At 33.8% G+C, this 20674-nt stretch overlaps 1 protein-coding gene across 4 annotated transcripts; it reads left to right on the top strand.

Annotated features, from left to right (window-relative positions):
- The first annotated feature begins 200 nt into the window (after positions 1–200).
- LOC132276011 (protein ACCELERATED CELL DEATH 6-like) lies at positions 201–20288 on the top strand. 4 transcript variants are annotated; one of them, XM_059777251.1, is made up of 9 exons: positions 201–374; positions 5964–6395; positions 6506–6886; positions 7235–7732; positions 9105–9242; positions 15957–16040; positions 17346–17393; positions 17538–17983; positions 19519–20288. In XM_059777251.1, the coding sequence occupies exons 2-9, from the start codon at positions 5993–5995 to the stop codon at positions 20128–20130; spliced, it is 2610 nt and encodes an 869-aa protein (XP_059633234.1). In that variant the 5' UTR covers positions 201–374; positions 5964–5992; the 3' UTR covers positions 20131–20288. The 4 variants fall into 4 exon arrangements, with proteins under 4 accessions (XP_059633234.1, XP_059633232.1, XP_059633235.1 ...); XM_059777249.1 differs by having other exon boundaries at positions 5264–6395; XM_059777252.1 differs by lacking the exons at positions 201–374; positions 19519–20288 and having other exon boundaries at positions 4722–6395; positions 17538–17719; positions 17898–17976.
- Positions 20289–20674: the final 386 nt, after the last annotated feature.

Raw genomic sequence — 20674 nt, 5'->3', positions numbered from 1 at the left:
TTTTGTTTTGTTTTTATTTTTTCTTTTTCAAAAGTTGGTGTCACTAAATCACTAATGGACAATTAAAAATAATCTCCTTTATTAAAGCCCTTGTGGACTCACAAGCTGAGAAGATTGCTTTCACTTATTGACGCAACAACAAACCCTTCGCTTTCGCTCTCTTGTATAGTCCTATAGATATATATATATATATCGTTCTCACAGATCACTCACCCATAAGCAATAAGAAAACACTCGTCTCCATTATTTTCTTTGCATCCCTTTCTCTCTCACATCCCACACCTCACACTAGCACTAGATGTATCTCTCTCAAGCACGACAAGATATCAGCCACCAACTACCTGGTTTCCAACGCCGATAAGGTTTTCCACAAGGTTATCTTCTCTCTCTCTGACTCCCTCTCTCTCTATCTCTCTCAAACCTTCTCTCCATCAGTCTCTCTCATGCAGAAACACTCTCTATCACATGATCTTACAACTCACACTTGACATGCTATGCTATATGTTTTGAACGAAAAAATAATGAGAAAGAAAAGTCAAAATTGAGATTTTGTTTACCTCATGACGGATCAGGTGCATTCTTTCTTGGTGCAAACAATTTTTTTAGGGGCTATACTAGTGAACATGATTCAAGTTTTACACTATCCATACGAGGGAGATGCTTTGCACGAATACCGTAAATTAATTGGGGCAAAACCCAAGACATCAATTTTTTTTTTAATTTTTTTTTTTTTGTCTTAAGGCTTCTGAAGTTTAGAGGAAAACAAATAAAAAAAAAAAAAAAAGAAAAAAAGAAAAAGAGAGAGGTTGGGATGCATTATCTATGAGAATCAGATATAAAGTATTTTAGTGGGTTGAGTTTCTAAAGTCAACCCACAAAAAGTCTATTTGGGGGTGGTGTAAGTAGGAATGGCAATTTGTCCCGTCGGTACTCATGCTCGCTCCATTTTGTTTTTGATGACTTTGGGGGTTGAGTAGGATAATTTGATGTAATGAAACTCGCACGAGTTCGGTGCAGGGACAGGAAGGTTGTCTCGTTCTGTTTAGATAGGTAAATTACTTAAATAACCTTATTTCATTAATATATATATTTTGCGCATTATTAGCCTTATTCGCTCCATATAGAAAGGTAATTGAGACACTTTGTTTTACAACAAAATTTGAAAATCAAGAACAAGTAGTTTGCATGAATATTTAGAATGTTTTTAATGATGAATTTTATGTTAAACTATTTATTGTCCATTTTTTTTTTTTTATATATAAATCTTTTCAATAACTATATAATTTTAATTGATAAAAAAATTAAATAGAGGAGAATTTCTGGTCTTAAACTGGATGGGGTGGTTATCCGTGGATTAAAAATGTTAAACGGGGACAGGAATAGGTGAAAAGTCCCCTCATTTTTGCGGTTTTGGACGGGGATGGGTGTGTGTTTTTTAAACGGTTGTAGGGGCGGGGAGGGTACACCCGCCCAAGCCCGCCCCCGTTGCCAGCCCTAGGTGTAAGGTAAGTCAATATATTACAATAATAATTGGTTATATTACACAACCTCTTTTTTTTATCATATTTGAGCAAATTATGCATAGATAGAGTGTTTGACTTTTATTATTTTGGCATCCTTAAAAGTGTGAAATATCTTTCCTACCTTTATCTAATTTAATAATAATTTAGTAAAAATAAATTTGACAAATCAAAAGACTCTCTTACTTTTTTCTTTTCTTTTTTTCTCCCCTCCTCTTGTAAACACTATATTACCCTACCTAATTTTATATATTTTTTGGAATAAAAAGATACCAGCCTAATCAAACCTTAAAAAGAAACTAGTCTAATCAAATTTCATTAAAAATATATATATATATTATTATTGTAAAATTTAATAATATGAAATTGTTATGAAAATTAATATTTTGTATTTTAATGGTGTTACATGATATTTTGTCATTTCATGTCAAATTATAAGATTATTGAGATCTTTTAACTCAAAGAAATGACGATAGATACGTCATTAAGCACAAGCGTTAAATTTCAGGAGATGACAAAGTAATAAAAGATTAAATACTCTATTTGTATGTAATTTACTCTAATCTTTGAAGATGTCAGTGTAATTTACTCATAATAATTTGAATCAAGACATTTGTGGCCTAAAACAAATAACAGAGGAACATAGATAATTTAAGACTAAAGCAGTATTGTTAAAAAAAAAATTAATTAATTAAAAAAAGAAAAAGAAAAAGGAAATGGCTAAAGCAGTATAAGAGGGCAGAGTTAGAACTAGTTCCAGCAGGGCGTCAAGGAATTGGTACCAAGTAATGTTGATGATGGGAGGTTTTCTTGGTGGTTGCCCCTATCTGCACGTGGTGTGAGACAATTTTATCCACTTTTTTATTGGGGGCAATTAAATTAGATGGTTTTGAACTTTTGACTAACGAAAATTTATTCTCCATAAACAACCATCCAATAAACAAAATCCCCAGTTTTAAGAAGAACCGTTTCTTATTTTTTATTATTAATTTTTAAAAAGATAAAATGAAAATAAAAATCTTATTTATTAAAATATTTTTGTTTTTTTATAACATAAAATGTTTTTAATTTTTGTGAAGAAAAGATAAAACACCAAAATGATATTTCTTATATTTTCGACAATGTAGCGCAAAAACGTTTTTACTAATGTTACTGCACATGCATTATTCATTTCAAATAAAATTAATATTATTTGTGTTATATACTAAGTTGCATATTAATTGTTAATAAAAATATATATTTTTAATATAGAATAAATTAAATATTGTATATTATTTTCTATTTGATAAAAATATATTTTAATATATAATATATTAAATAATAATGTAAATTATTTTTTGTGACAAAATAATTTTTGATATAAAATATAATGTTATTAAATTATTAAGCAGTAAATATTTTATATTATTATATATCATATCTATATTATATTATATGTAAATATTAAATTATAATTAATTTCCAATATTAGAACACAATATATATTTTATTACATATAAGATACATTATTTAATATTTTTTATTCATAATAAATTATCATGTGCTAAATATATTATATATCACATAATAAATGTATGCATCATGCATATACATGTATTTATATACATAATTGGTAAGAATGTTTTTGTTTTGGTATATCTAATTTTATACTTATGATGTATTGGTATTTTTAAGATTTATAATTTTAAATTAGATTTTCTAAATTTATGACTTTTTGATATTAATGAAAGCAGCCTGAGTGGTTGGGTTGCTCCTTATGTCACAGAGTTTGTGTTCAAGTCATTTACCCTCCCCTCTAATCAATAACTCCTAAAATTCTTGTCATGAAAAAAATAAAAAATAAAAAATTTAAAGAATATTATGTATATTTTGTAATAAATATGTTGTATTACTAAACACAATTATTGTTTTATGTTTTTAAATTTATGACAACAATAAGTGTTAATAAACATCATTTCTGTTTTCTATTTTCACTTAAGAAAGTTAAATTATGTTTCTGCTTTCTTAAGACAACAAAAATAGAAAACGAAAACGTTACTAAATGCATTACCATTAGATGGTTTTGAACTTCTGACTAATGAAAATTTATTCTCCACAAACAACCACCCAATAAACAAAATCACCTGCTTTATTTAGCGGTCGTTACACAATAAAGTTATGTATTTTAGCGTCTAAATGGGGTCCAACCATTTAAATTTTTGTTATTTAGCAATTTTTAGTGATTAAATTTTAGTGGTTTTTATTGATTAAATTTTTTATTTTATTTTATTTTTCTTTTCAGATAGTCAACTTTTAAACTTTTTGGCTGGTTTTCCTAATGAGTTTTTAAGGTTTTCTCTGATATATAAATCGATACATACATTGATTAATAATATTTTTAGAGTTCTCTTTTCTTATAATTTGTAGATTCAAAATTGTTATCTTATTTATTATTAAATATTCATAGCTTCGTTTGGTCAATTTTATTGATGGATTAATAATAGGATTAAGGACAGAAAATACTCTTAATGTATTATATAGTCAGCATAGCTCTTTCGTCCTCTATTTTAAAAAATGTGTCAATAATCTTCTTATTTTTTTAACATTGTGCAGAAATATCTCTTAAATAGAAATCTGATATAAAGTAATGTTTTGATGCCCATTTTGTCATTTTACTCTTTTAAAAATGTCCCAGGAGATATGTGTACTAATAATATTATAAAATAGGGGTGTTATATGCACTTTTAACTCACTTTTAAGGATTTTCTGTCACATTTACAACAAAAAAATTAAATTAAATTAAAATTTTCTCTATATATTTTCCATAACACTGCATTTTCTCTCTCTGAGTTGAGAGTTATACATTTCCTTAAAACTTAATGTCGCTCATAAGTTAAATATAATATATGTATTTCTTTTACTGATCAAATAAAAATAAAAAAAATTATTTCAAAAAATATATATACATATTTGTTCTGAGAGTTATTAGATTAATGGAGTGTATATCAGCTGAAAGGAGTGAAAGCGAGGAGAAATCCCCGAAAACAAAGAATTTTGAGAAAAGAAACCTCAGTTCTTTTTATAATTATATATAAAAAAATTATTCCCAATTAAAATTTAATATAGTTATCATTTTTTATTAAATATATATTTAAAATTTCAATAAAAGATATTTATTCATTATATATATATATATATATATATATATATATATGAAAAAATATACATTTAATTTTTTAAACTTTACATATATTTTTTCATATATATATATATATATCATACTTTTAATAGTAAAAAATGGGCGCTTGAATTCAAAACAATAATAATTTTTAGGATAAAGTGCAAAAAATACCCGTATAGCTGTTTAGAGAGCGTATAACATTGTTCCTCATGTGCTAATCGACCTCATTTTGCTTTGTGTCTATTTTCATCATTTTGCAAACTCTATCTTAAATGTGTCAGGAGTGCCCCATTTGCACAAATTAAATCTTTAGAGGTATTTTCTCCATGTAAAGGTGTGATACGCCATGTAAACATATTAAATGGGTGTTTTATTTGGGCTTGGGCTTGACCCATTAATAATATGATAGATTTGTTTCAAATGTAAATATACTATACAAGCGCATTAATGAGATATGGCCCGAAGACAAGGAGTGTCACAAGTAACAAACGTGACCCAAAGGCACAGCACACAACCGAAGGAAGACACCTTATTGTTTTCAAATTAATGACCGTTAGTAAACAACCAAATTGTGCAAATTCAGAGACTTTCAGCAGCAGTGAGCTTCCCTACACCTAGTTCAGGCGTCGGAAGCGGTAAGATGACAGACTCAGGTAACTCCCCCATACACATGATATGTCCGGCAATAGTAGAGTCATGGAAAGAGCATGACATCAGTTTTAATCTAACTGGATCAAGGGTTTTCATCAAGGGTTCTCTTCAGAACAGAGGTGCCCACACGTGATTTCCCTTGCATGACTCTCCGATTGCTTTCAGTCCAAATATTAGGCCATCGAAGCGAAGCAGAGATTGGAAATGGTGGTTATGATTTGGCACACCAATAAATGGATACCCATCTCACCATTTCAGAACCCACAACCTGTTTGAATAAATGACCAAATGGGCCTGCTCTCCCCCCACCCCCACTCCGTTCCGAAGCAAATCACAATAGATCTCTCATTCAAAAAATAGCATACGAAGCTTTAAGAAACCACTGTGGCCACACTTCCCACTCAAAATCCATTGCTCACTTCACAATTAAGCAATTACATTACAATACAGTTTAAAGCAGCCCTTCTTTAACAGTAAGGATCTCAAATTCTTTGCTTGCTTAGTCAAATGTATAAAGCTGTTAGAAGAGGTCGACAAGCATTAATAGCTAAAAATATGTAGTACATAAAACAGTGTTGAGATGTGCAAGGACTTTGATCATGCCAACACTGTATGTGTGAAAGCTTTTCCAGGACTGTCTCAGACTTCCAACTTCCAATCAATGGGGTCATCACACACTGCCTCTCCTCACAAGTACCCATACCCAATAGAGGTTAATGTGAGGGAATTTGTTCCAATCAGCCTCTCTAATCGAAACTACTTCCCATGGAAAACGCTGATGCTTCGTCTTATTTCGAATCAAGGCCTGGTTGGCTTCATCAATGGTGAAGTTTTAGCCCCACCTAAACGGATCATGGTACCAGATGAAGATGATGATAGCTCCACCAATGGCATGAAGGAGATAGCAAACAGGGATTACTGGGACTGGAAAAGATCGGATGCCTTGTTGCAACGATGGATTATAGGGACCATCAATGAAGATGTTTTTCCGCATGAATTGGTGCGGTTCAAAACTTCTAAAGATATGTGGTCAAAGTTAATAAACCTGCATGAAAGAAAAATTGGTAAGGGGACTTATGAATGTGAATATATTATTACATAATTAATTTATCTTACTTCAACCTTTCATCATTAACTGCTTAATTAATTTTCTCAAACTCACCCTCTTTTGCAGAGTACCCATACCCAGTAGCGATCAAAGTAAGGGATTATGTTTCCATCAAGCTCTCTACAGATAACTATCTCCGGTGGAAAAGGTTGATCCGTCGTCTAATTAAGAGTCAAGGGTTGCTTGGTTTCATCAACGGTGAGGTTTCAGCACCACCTGAAAGGATCACAGTACCAAATGATGATGATGATGATGATGATGATGATAGTTTTATCAGTGGGACAAAGAAGATAGAAAATCAGCATTACAGCGCCTGGAACAAAACAGATCTGCTTTTGCAGACCTGGATTAAAGAGACAACGGATGAAGACGTCCTTGCATTGTTGCCAGAACATGTGAAAACAGCAGAAGACATGTGGAAAGCGCTCCAAACATGCTTAAATTTTGGTAATTCCTCTACTGAAAATGGAGAGGTTTATCTGGTGTATTGATAAGTATCTAGCTAGCTAGCAGTAGCAGCAATAGGAATTAATCCTGCTGAGGAAGGTTTAAATATTTCTACTTTCTGATTAATTGTTTAAAGTCTACCATATGGGTAGTCTTCTCTTGATCCTCGGGTGCAATAGGAATTTGGCTATAAATGGAATAAACATCAAGGACACAATAATAAGAATGACCGGCTAACCTCTCAAGCATCTGATCGATAAAAGGAAGAGGCTCGAGAGTCCATCGATTTCATAATATTTGTTAAGTAAAGGTAAATTTATTAACCTAAATGTACATTAATCGTGGCAGGTGAAGAAACAAAAGAAGATACAATTAGCACATACTTGCCGTTGCACAATGCTGCACTGACAGGTGACTGGGAGAGAGCAAAAAAATTTATTAGACAAAACCCAGAGGCAAAGAGGGCCTTCGTCACCAGAACCCATAGAACAGCACTCATGATTTCAGTAAAATCTGCACGGAGAAACCATTTTGTGAAGAACCTCTTGGAGACTATGTCTGCAGAGGATCTGGCTGTACGTAATAATTATGGCGGGACAGCTCTACATCATGCTGCATTTGCTGGGAACATCAAGGCAGCCAAGTTCTTAGTGGACAAGAACCCCAACCTGCCACATTGTTGTGACGATGATGAACTGTCACCTCTCCTTGCAGCTGCTTTACATAGTCGAAGCAAGATGGTTCGTTACTTATGGAAGGTGACCAAAGAAGAAATTTGTCCCATACCATTTGAGGGTGAAGCTGGTGCTAATCTTGTTAAAGCTCTTATGGTTGATGGTCCATATGGTAAGCAATTAATATTTAATTTTAGTAGAAAATGCTATTAATTTGAAAGAAATCAGCATGAGTTAATTGATATATACAACTCTTTTGATCACCTGTAGTATTTTCTGCAAAATTAAAGCTAGATAGCTTAAATACTCGTATTCCATTTTATGATTGGCTTTTGTGTGGCATTCTCATCCATGTTGTTGCAAATCAAATCAGTTCCACTAGTAGTTTGGGCATATGAAGGCATGCTAAGGTCTCCACTTTTATCACTGACAACCAATGAACAAGGCCTCTTTCCATTTATTCTACTGTCTCTAGACTTCATGTCCCCTCCTTATTCATCTCAAAAAGATCAAGTTGTTTGGTGTCCTTCTTCAAAGGAGAAGTTTTCTTTTTCTCATTCTTTTGCTTCTTTGCCTGCAGGACCTTCTAATATTGTGTTCTGGTTCAGTCCTTCAATTACTAAACGTTTTTTTTGCTTATGGTATACTACCATGGAAAGCCTTAAAACTAAGGGTAACCTATCCATTGCAATTCTTGCATGCAACCAGCCGGATGTTTGTGTTTTGTGTTACTTCAATGCCGAATCTCATGACCACCTTTTTTTCCAATGCAACTTCTCTCTTCCATTACATGGGTTTCCATCCAATTTAAAGGGGAATTTCATATTGATACTCTGAATTGGCAGTCATTCCTCATATGAGCATCTCCGACTTGGAAACATAAAAAGAAGTTGGGTTGAATTCTTGTTTCTAAATTGGCTCTTGCTGCCTTGGTTGACTTTTATCTGAACACTAATGAAATGATAGAGTTTTTAACAATTCTTATTCCAATCCTTGCAGAATTGTTCAAACCATCTATATTTATGTTCAATGCAGGTTATCTTCAATTAGATACCTCATGTGGCCTTTGGCTGCTGACACTGCCAAGCTTTGGGAATTAGCTGATTATTTCTTTTATTTATCATACAACAATATTTTCTAATCCTTTGAGAGCTAGTTCTTTCTATGCTTTCCTTGCTATTGCATCTCTTTTGTTCTTCTTGGTGGTCGGTATTATGGTGTGTATCTTGGCGCCTGGTTGTGTTTCTTTACTCGTGCTTCTGGTCTACATGCTCTAATTTTAGGGTTGTTTGGAGGATATTTTTTTCAACCCTTTTGCTTTTGTGTTCTCTTGGGATTGTCTCCTATTTTCTTGGTCCGTTTTTGCCTTTGTTTTATCCATGCTTGTAGGCCCCTGGGGTTATGCCCTTTGTATATATGAAAATCTCCTTTTCTTTTAATATACTTCACTTGCCGAAAAAAGGAACCAAATATGATATCAAAAATGTTGCAGTAAAACAATTTCTTTCTAATTAAACCTTAATTATATCTAATCTATGTTGCAGATATTGCTCTATCATTGATTCAGCGCAACTCCGAGCTGGCATGGGTGCAACCTTCTCCGCTGAAAATAATTGCTTCGAGAAGTTCTGCATTTAGAAGTGGAGCAGTCTTAAACTGGTGGCAAAACTTAATTTACTCTTGTTAGTATCTTAATCCACTCTCTCTCCTGTTCTTCTTCTTCTTCTTCTTCTTCTTCTTCTTCTTCTTCTTCTTCTTATTTTTTTTATTATTATTATTATTTTCTGCAGTACTATTATTTTTCTTAACTTTGTTGGGGTTGGACGCGCATATCCCATTGGTTCTTATTTGGTGACTGGTTTGGGAATTTTTTTGTTTTAGTGGTAGAGAAAGTAAAGTACCAAAAATTACTTAGTTGGCCATGGGTGATCTTCTTTGCAAAAAGTATAGAGGTTGACTAGATATGTGGATCAAGTTATGTGTATTAAGGATGTAGTCCAAACCATATTAGTTATAGAAAATCTTTTCCTTGCCATGAATTTCCTTCTGAACCTAAACCTTGCCAGCAACCATGGCCAGCACAAGCTGAAACACCATTCCTCAAGATACACTAACTTCGACTCAACCTTACTCTGCCCCAAACATTTTCTTGCCCCTCGTGGCAGACCACCTACAGCTAACCCTCGACCCATTCAAGGTAATGATCAGAACCTTGAAACTATCCCAGAAATAAATCCTGGATGAGGAAGAGTGGGAAGCTACTGAAGATCAAGGGCTCGAGCTCTAGCCCAAAAGATTGTAGAAGCAGCCCTTGCTAGAACTTCGACAAGTGCCATGGAAGAACTTTCTCAGGCAAGAAAGAAGATAGCTGACCATGAGTTTGCTATCAAACATGTAAGTTCCATTTCTCAGAAAGCAAGAGAAGAACCAAATGCCCAGTTCCCATCTTGATTCATACCCCAATGGACGAGAACTATCCCTCTATATCACTCACAACTAGTGTTTACTGGTCATTATCTCCCTTTGGTTCTTTTAGTTTCAAAACACACTTACCATTCCCTTCTTCCAGCCTCCCAAACTATCTTTTGGTCCCACTCAGTATGGTTATTATCCAATCATATCCCTTGCCATTATTTCATTTCTTTGCTAGCATGTAATCATAAACTTCAAACTAGAGACAACATTAGTCTTGCCTATCTCCAAATTACTAATATTGGTTCTTTATGTATGTCTGGATGCTGAATCTCACACCCGTTTATTTTTCAAATGCCCTTTGTTGATACCAATAATTTGGACATATGGAAAGATGACAGGTGGTGAGTTCTAGTGGAACTTGTCACACCAGATCACAATTCCAACAAGCTTGGAAGGGCGGGCTGCAATAGGATATTGCCATACATGTGACCTTACTTGGTAATTCAAGTCATAAACCTTCAATCCATTCAGGTTTTGACATGTGGAATATGTAAATTAAATCAGAGGGAAAGTGCAATAAACACCCCTGAAGTATACCTTTCACAACACTTTTTCCCCCTATTTAAAAAGTGTGCAAAAAACACTCCTATTCTTTTCAATTTGTGCGAAATCACTCCTCAATTAATATAATGCCTATTTTACCCTTTTACTCTTCCAAAAATGCCCCTACCAAACCAATCTTGTTAATGCCAAGGTCAAAGAGGGAGAGGTGGAGGTTGCGGACAGTCGGGCAAGAGGCTGCCGGAGAGGTATGTATTCACAAGGTTGATGGCATTTTGGAGCTTGTGGTCGGGGAAGAAGAAGAAAGACATGGTTGAATCGTGGACGAAGAAAGACGTGGTAGCAAAGATGGACGGCGGGACAAAATTGGCTGGCGAGGATGGTTGAACGGCCGTGATGAAGAACTGCGGTAATGCACTGGCGAGATGGATCCGGCTGGGATAGGCTGGCGCAGCGGTGATGGATCTGACGATGTGGACCGGCAAACAAGGTGGTTCTCAGAAGGGCAGAACGGCCGCGACAAGCTTGGCTGACTGACGGCGGGCATGGCAGTGACAGACCGGCAAGCAAGGAGAAGCTCGCACGGAACTGATGGGGGTTCGTGATGCCAGTGAGCTTGGAACAATGGCTGGCGAGCAAGGGGGAATCTCGGGGGGTGGTGGCAATGGCAGCGAACAGCGATTCCGACGATGGGCTGTGGAGAGGACTAGTTCGGCCATGAGCTTGCGACGCCTCTGTCTTTATCTCCCTCCTAGGCGACGCCTCCGTCTTTATCTCCTCCACTCCCTGGCGTCCATCAACCTCTCACTTCCTCCCCGAAAATGGGGGTGACTTCATCCGGCTAGCACCTTTGAAAGGCCCATGTGGCCTCTCGTGCTACAGTTCCTGCTATTAATGCCGCTTTAATCCTATATAAGGACACAATGAAATCTGTAGATCACGATAGAATAGGCAAGTAGAGGCACGTTTCACGAACACATTTTCTATTTAATTTTCTTAGTAAAGAAAACAGACCTTAGGAAAGCTAGTGCCTTTAGATAAGTCAATCTTCAATACGCTTGTAGTCCAAGCTGAAGAGGTATATATATATATATATATATATGTTTGTGTATGTATGTGTATATAAATGTATCTGTATATATATAATTTGTAAATTTATAATAAATTGAGGGATATTTTAGTCATTTCACAAAATATTATATATATATATAACCCCTATAGTATGCTTACAGTGCATATTGCACCCTTCCCGTGCAAAAAACACTCCTAAACTATGACATTTGTGCAAATAGGTCCTATTTATAAAAATTGGACTAAAATGCCCTTAGTAACACATTTTATAATATATATATAGGACCTATTTGCACAAATGTCATAGTTTAGGAGTGTTTTTTGCACGGGAAGGGTGCAATATGCACTGTAAGCATACTATAGGGGTGTTTTTTGCACTTGACCTTTAAATCAGAGGCCAAAGATGGTGTAAAACCAATAAAGAATAACACGTGGAGAGTTCAAATAAGACTTGCCTTATCATATTGGTTCCTTAAAAATTGGAGAGGAAAGCCTTGATACCCTGCATGGGATTCCATGTGACAAATAAAAAAGGAAGTCACTTGGATAATGCCATATGTCACTGAAAGAACAAGAGTCTATCACGAAAGTCCACATGGCATATAATTACCACGTAATAAATTTTGGGTTTGCCCATAATCTAAGTTTGGAAGGTGGTTGACCAAGTCATTAAGGATGGTAACAACTTGTTCCTACAATTTCTCCTAGTTTGTGGGATGGTTCCAAAGACTCATGCAATTGTTATGGAAAGAATGTCCAGGTTCATTGTTGTGTTAAATTATGGCAAGTTTCTCAAAATGGAATCATGGGTGATTGAGCAAAATAATGGGGAAGTATATATTCACACGTATACACACACACACACACACATATATATATAAATATACAAGTGATGTTTAATTCATGCATGGAAGAAGGAGTTATTAGAACATGGGACACTTGGCGCCATGGAAACGTTCCAAGTGGAAGCTTCAACTACAAAAGTGGTTACCGAATTGAAAGAAACGTGCATATATAGTAATGTATACGTATGTGATATCACTTCAAGAATGCACAACCTTGAACCTTTTAACTTGCATTTGACATTAAAAGAGCAAACCTCAAGATAGGTATCTTGGGACCAACACATCACATAAGTATTTAGGCAATTAATCGAAGACATGGGATGCATTAAATATCGGAGAATATAATTAAAACATTTCCAACAAATTGAGAACTCTAGGTTCATACAAGCATTCAACAAGATAGCATGGAATTTAGCAATTTAACAACAAACCCCCATACCAAACATGTCATCCACTCCCTTAAGCATGTATTATCACATAAAACATACAAATCACTCACCAGAACTTAGGAAAATATGGGTTAGACACCCCTACCTCAATGGAGAACAAAAACCTTAGCTTGCTCTAAGCTTGAACTCCACCAATTCGAAGGCTAGGACCACCAAAATGAAGAGGAATGAGAGGAAAACTCAAAAACTCTTTCTCTTGAAACCACCCCAAAAACTCAAGCCCTTACCTAGCCGAAATCTAAAGGTGCTCTAATCCGAATTCTAAGACCATAGACTTGTTCCTCTTGGCGCGATCTATCACTTTGCCTTCTAGAACATGAGCCAAAACCCTATGGAAGCTAAGGATTTTGAAGCTTCAAGTGTGTGTTTCCTTGGTGGAAAAAGAAAGAAGAAAGGAGGGGAAGAGAGAGAATTTCGTAAGGGAGAGAGAGAAGAAAAAAGTTGTGGCAAAAAACATGAGTCAACCCCTTTACACACTAGTCATCAAATGGTGGGTCCCACTTTGACCACTAAATATACCAATTTGTCCTCCAAAGCTAAATGTAATCACAACAATGCCATACACACACATTTAGCCACAATTAAACACTAATAAGAAAATAAGAGAATGGAAATAAACTCAAAAATTTTGCCGAGTACAAAAACCCAACCTAGGACCCACCCGAGACCTCCTGAGCCCAAAAACCAAAAATGACCGGAATGACTCTAAATGGGTTTCTAAGGATTCTAAACCCGAGGAAATGTCCCAAAGAACTTCTGGAACCTCATGGCACCCGTCCCCATGCATAAAAAATTAATATATTCAAAAATAGAAAAATATCGGGTTAAAGAAAAAAAAGAAAAGAAAAGGAAAAAGGAACCCGGTCATTACATTAGCAACTCCCCCCCCCCCCCCCCCCCTCCCTCCCTCCCTCCCTCGCGATGTGGGACGTCACAATCACCACCTCTTGGGCTCCAATGTCCTCGCGGCCTGATCCACATGAGCTTTTGCATGCCAACCATTTTCGGCTGGGTATTGGCTTTGATACCATGTAGATATTATCCGCTTTACACACTCTCCTCTTGGTACTTATGATTTTGCTCAAAATGCATCTACACAATTGGGAGGTATCCACACATATAAGTGTCATCAAATCTCTCAATCAATTTAACATCATATAATCAACTTGCCACTGGATTGTATGCACTCTCTATATGCAACTTCAACACATAACTAAAATTGAAATGCCAATTACTATGGCTAACTTTGAGACTCAACACTCATTAGAACCCCCCTCTAAGGTTGTACATAATGACCAATAATTTCCTCAAATAGGAGAATACTTGTCTCTAAAAGCCACGGGTGAACCTCTTAATTCAACTATTACCCATTTTTCTTATGGCTAGGAGAGTACACAATTCTCTAGGTCATGTGGAGGAATTTCAGAACTCAACTCAGCATATATTCTAGTGATAGAGCCTGTACATAACATTATCCAAATCACTATTAGTGCTAGGGGAGATACATTACATGACCTCAACCGAAGGGACACCTACCCAAAACCAGTGCTTGAGCTCACTTAGCTTGAAAGATTATTGCACTAATAAAATTAGGACACGTACAAAACCTATCCAAACTCCACGTCTCAACCATCAGCATAACCCCCTTCCCCTGGGACACACACCCCCTATTGACACGTGCCCTAAAGTCTATAATTAATATTTCTTACCTGTAAACCTAATAAAAGGAGAGTTGCATACCTAGAAACATGTAATCCTACATAATCTAGTTACCTATAAAATTTCTAGACCTAACTAATTAAGAATAATATATACTCTTGGTTTTTGCGCCTAAAGTGCTACTACTTTTTAAACTAAATGAGCAACTAACTAGTACCTCACCTAAAACTAGGTTTATAGGGGTGGCAATTTAAGCCCTAACTCATTAAACCGCCCAAGCCCGCCCACTAAAATTAAATCATTTGGGTATCCAAACTTAAGTGAGTGAGTTAACAATAGGTAAAAAGTGGGTACCGATTCAAGTCAAAGGTCAATGGTGGGTTAAGAGTGGGTACCCATCTTAACTCGTTCGAACAAAATCTTGTTTTTCTGTCTCCTCTCTCTTTTTCTCTTTCCTCTGTTTTCTCTCTTTTTATGTTATAAAAAAGGAAAAAAAAATTTGTTACGCTTGAAATAAAAAAATTAATGAAAAAACAAATTTCTTTTTTAATATTAATATTAATATTATTTGTTTTTATCTATCTCTATTTTTTTTTTTTTTTTTATATCTCTCCTCCTTTTCTATCTCTTCTCCCTTTTTTCTCCCTCCTCCTATTCTTGCTTCCCCTGGTTCTCTCTCTTCTCTTCCTCCAGAAAAAAGAAATTGTTAAAATTTCTTGTTTAAAAAATAAAATTTTATTTTTTGCTGTGATAACTCTTCCATTCTATCTCTTCTCACTTTTTTTCTCTCTCCTCCTATTCCCTCTTCCCACTGTTTCTCTCTCTTCTCTCCATTTCTCTCTCCTCTATTTAATTATTGGGCTGTGATAACTCTCAAAGTAAGTTGTACAGTAACTTTAACCCCAAAATTTTTTTTTTTTAAAAAAAAAAAAGAAAAAAAAAAATTGCAACTAGTGAGACCAAAAAATTAATAAATTTAATATAAAAATATATATTTTTATATATTCAACAATTAAAATAATTTGACAATTTGTATCTAAAAATATTTGAGTAATTAGGTTGGGTGTGTGTTGATTAGCTCATTTAACGCCCAACCCTTTTATGACCCATAATAAATGGGTTGATAATGGGTTATTGACCCACTATTGACTCACCCATTCATGATTAGCCCAAAACCCGCTCAAAACCACCTAATTGCCACCCCTAATTTTTCAAGTTTAATCCAACTAAAATAGGTTAATATTATTTGCTTACAATTTTTCTTACTTATATATATATATATATATAAAAAATAAAAAAAAATTAAATATTTATTCTTAACTCTTTTAGTTTCTTTCCAATTTTTTATTTTTATTTTTACAAAGTAGTTTAATATTCTTTATATTATCTCATGTAGATGTTCCCACAAAGTTAGAAGAGACTACATACTACCATGGTGGAGGGGATATTGAGAATCCTGCTGATAAATGCTTCCTTTCAGGTTTGTCAAAGTTTCTTAATTTTTTTTCCCCATTTATCTTGTTTAGTTTTTCGTTGATGGTAAGACTTCATTTCCAAACTCTATTTTTTCTTTTTAGATACTACTGTAGAATTTACCCCAAATGTGTTCATCTACACAAAATTATAATTGAATTGTAAATCCAGTTGTATGGAATTGGAATCAACGATTTCAATTTCTAATCCGCTATTTAGATCAAATTTGAAATTTCTCTATAAATGAATTCCAATTCCAATTCTTTCCTTCCTATAAATATTCTTTTATAAATAAATATTTATATGTGATATATGTGAGTATATAAAAATATATAGACCTATGTGTATAAATATATTAATATTTATATACACATATTTATCAACGCATACATATATACACATAAATATACTACTCAAACATATACAGACCAAACCTACACATATAAATACACAAATACATACACACACACCAAATATAAAAACATATAACACAAATATAAAAACACAGATGTGCATATGCATATATATACACATGTATACAAACACATTTATACATACACAAATAATACACATATGAACACATAAATAAATATCTGCATACATAAATGCACATACATATATATTTACAAATATACACACAGACATAGATATATTTGCAAATGTACGTACACACATATATAAACATATATATATATATATATATATATATATATATATATATACAAACATGTACATATACACATGTAGATATACAAATATAGAAACAAATGTGTACATATAAACACATTTGTACATACACAAACAACTAGACATTTGTACATACAAAAACAACTAGACATACATTTATACATGCACATATATATATATATAACCGTAGACATATCCACATATATACACAAAGACATACACCTCTATACATGCATATACATATGTAGACACATAAAAATGCATATACAAAGACATATTTTTGAGTGAATCACAAAGACACATAAAAATGAATATACAAAGACACGCATATACATATGTGGCCTTTTACCGCTAGTTTGCAATTAGCATTTTCTTCTCCCATAATAACCGTGGGCCGATCTCTCTTTAGAAACCTAAGAGAGAAGCTCTCCTTCCTATAGGTGTATAACATTAGTTTTATTGTGATTAATCTCACAACGATAATAATGACAGTGAAAGATTAAATAAGTAGCATGAATTTGTACTCTTTCTAATATTAGTTACATTTTGATAGAAATTATAGCTCGTCCCAAGGTACCGCACTATATCTTTGACATTGACAAATATACTTTGGTTGTCTATGCAGTGAAGCAAAATTTGCTTTATGTCATATGGAAAGTCACTTTAATATTTGGTAAGATATGTGTGTACTTATCAAAAAATATATATATATATTTGGTAAGATATGTGTAAAATATCTAATTTAATTTGGAGTATGCAATACCAAAATTTTTAGCACTCTTCAAAGTATCATTCCTTAATTTCATTTGAATTGCAGTGCCACAAGTGAATTCCATTCAAGAGATGAAATTGAAACACTTGCAAGCATGTCAATTTGTCAAACATCTTTGCAGCAACATTTTGAAACCCAATTACTCAAAAGCTAAAGAGATCATTAAATCATCTTTAATGAGTGCAGCAAGTTCCGGAATTCCTGAAGTTATTGAAGAAATTTTGGAGGTATTTCCAGAATTAGCCTATTGCAGAAATGAGAAGGGACAACATATATTCCATGTTGCAATTTTAAACCGTTGCGAAAGTGTATTTAACCTCATTTATCAATTTCACGAGGAGGTGAGACAAATTATATTATCAACTGTAGACTCAAACAGTAACAGATGCTTAGAATTGGTTGCAGATTTAGGAAAAGAGCAAAAACTTCATCTTAGAGCTAGTGCAGCTGGTGCGGCTCTACAAATGCAACGCGAATTGCAGTGGTTCAAGGTAATGGGTTCTATTTTCCAACTATGAAAAATTGCAAGATAATACATATTTTTTATGTTATTTTTACTTTCATACTCTTCCTGAAGTTTATTTCATTAAAACTATACACTCTCCTATTCTCATTTGTAGGGCATAAGATGTGTCCAGTTTGAGCTTGAAATCTGATATTCAACTCGTTTTACCAATTTTGGACTATAATTTAAATTTAGTTTACATTTGGTTGAGATATTAATTTCATTTATAAGATTTGTCTCGGATATGGTATGAATATGGTATAAAATAGATCATGTTAACCCAATAACTGGTCCAAAACATACTTATTTTTAATTGGGTTAATACTTCTTTGGATTATACATTAATCATATGAGTTACATATAAATTATATAGAAGATCCTACTCGAATTCGAAGCAAATATATGAATCTTACATTATGACATGAGTCAAGACTTGGATTTACATGGATTTACTATTGATTTGATCCATTTCATTAACTGTGTCTTAAATCTTGCAACATAAAAGTGTGTTGGTGCAATTGAAAAATAAAATGAGAGATGGAACCACCCATATGAGAACTTTATTTACTTTGATGATAATAATTTCATTCCACGATGTCAATCATTTGATTATTTGTTGTGTTGACTTTGTTCCCTTTAACGAATAAATAAATAATGGATATGCGTCAAGTACACAAAAACAAGTTCATGTTTGATGTTAAGTATGACGTTTACTATGTCTTGCATGTATTTAGGTTAATGAAGCAAATAATTGCATTTAGTATGTCTTAGCATTTACTGAGGCTATGTATGTAGTTTGTGTTTGATCCTTATATGCTATCATTCTAAATTCATGGTTCCCTAGATGCTCAAAGAATTTTCGAACTCCCCTTTAGAATTTTCTATTTCCTCTATAAATTACCAAGGAGACATTTAAAACTTCTTGTCAACCCAAACTCGTACGATCCATGTGGCTTGTGCTTCCTGGATCATAGAGAAATCAATGCCTCATTTGGTAGGAGGGATGGAAAATTGGAGGGAAAGAATAAAGGAAGGATGAAAGAGACATCCCTAAAAAAAGATGGTGCCCATCTATTTTTTTTTTTTTTTTTTGAAGGGTTTACTTAACATGAGGGATGTAAATAGATTGCATTGAACATATTTTTTTACCATTTCATCCCTTTATGAGAATTCAACAAAGTAATTTGGTTGATAATTGAAGGGTAAATACATTATTATCTTTATGCAATAGCTATTTCTTCTCTCTCTCCGTTCTATTCATTTTTTAAGGGATGGAAATAGGTGGGCCACTTTCTTCCTATCTTTTATTATTCCTCCAACAAAACAATGGAAGCATCCTCCTTCCTTCCTTTCTTCAGGGTTCCTCATTTCTTCCTTTCTTCTTTCTCTAATTTTGTTGTTCCAAGATTAAAATTTTCTCATACTTTTTTCACCAACCCATATCTTAGACTTTTCAGAGATATATATTTTTTTATTTATCAAATATGCTTTCTTAATGCAAATTCATTCAATTTAATGCAGGAAGTAGAAAAATCTTCATTTGATCATTTTGATTATAACACTGATAAAAGGAGTACGCCCAGAATAATATTTACTGAGACACACGAGGAGTTGGTCAAAGAAGGAGAGAAATGGATGAAAGACACCGCCACATCATGCACAATTATAGCAGCCCTTGTTGCTACTATAGTGTTTGCAGCTGCCATTACAGTACCAGGTGGAAATGATGACATAAGCGGCCTTCCAATTTTCTTACAAGATAAAGCGTTCATAGTCTTTATCATTTCAGATGTGCTTGCTCTGTTTTCATCTGTTTCCTCTGTGTTGGAATTCTTATCCATTCTCACTTCACGTTATGCAGAAATTGATTTCCTTTCCACCTTGCCCAATAGGTTAATTATTGGTCTGGTAACCCTATTTATCTCCATAATATCCATGATGATCGCCTTTGGAGCCATACTACAACTTCTTTTTGGACATAAGAGTACATGGATTATTTTTCCTATTATTGCATTTTCCAGTATCCCTGTGACTATATTTGCGTACTCACAATTTCCTCTCCTTTTAGATATGATCAAATCCACTCGTAGCCCTGACATTTTTCGTCAAAAGAGTGGTCGTATCCTTTCTTAGATCTGCAAGTTGAGAAAGAAAAACTGTAAACATGTATTATTTGCTATATGTATCAATAAAATTCTTGGATGAATATGCTAAAATTTTCTTTTTAATCTTTGTTTAAATAAAGATTATAGATTTGTCAGACATTTATCATTATACAAAATAATTGCTCCTGTTTCTCCGTGTGTGTTAAATATTTGATATCTCCCTCGAGACCTAAAATAGTCATACTGCAAGCAAGTTACACAAAGTTCTTATGTCATTTTATATTTTCTTCATCAAAATACTGTCATTACATCTTCTCATTATAAAATAAAGTTGAACAAGTTCATTCTTAGTAAGCACTTATTGTATTCAGAATAGATCTACAAATTATGTTATGAAATTTGTCTTCCCTGTGGTTATTATTCTATTTTTGTTTGTTCCTCCAAATTGAAGTACACAGAACCATATTTTGCTAATTGGTGAGGGCTAGAATGTGGCTTGCAAAATAAACATACAGATTACTGAATGAGGTATACATAAATATGGCACCTCTATTCATCTAAGTAGTTGAATT

Source organism: Cornus florida, unplaced genomic scaffold, assembly GCF_030987335.1.
Source record: "Cornus florida cultivar Cherokee Brave unplaced genomic scaffold, ASM3098733v1 CherokeeBrave_3.0.0_Hap2_Chr10, whole genome shotgun sequence".
Taxonomy (NCBI): domain Eukaryota; kingdom Viridiplantae; phylum Streptophyta; class Magnoliopsida; order Cornales; family Cornaceae; genus Cornus; species Cornus florida.
Note: the sequence above shows the minus strand (reverse complement) of the source record. Positions and strands in the feature narration are given on the sequence as shown.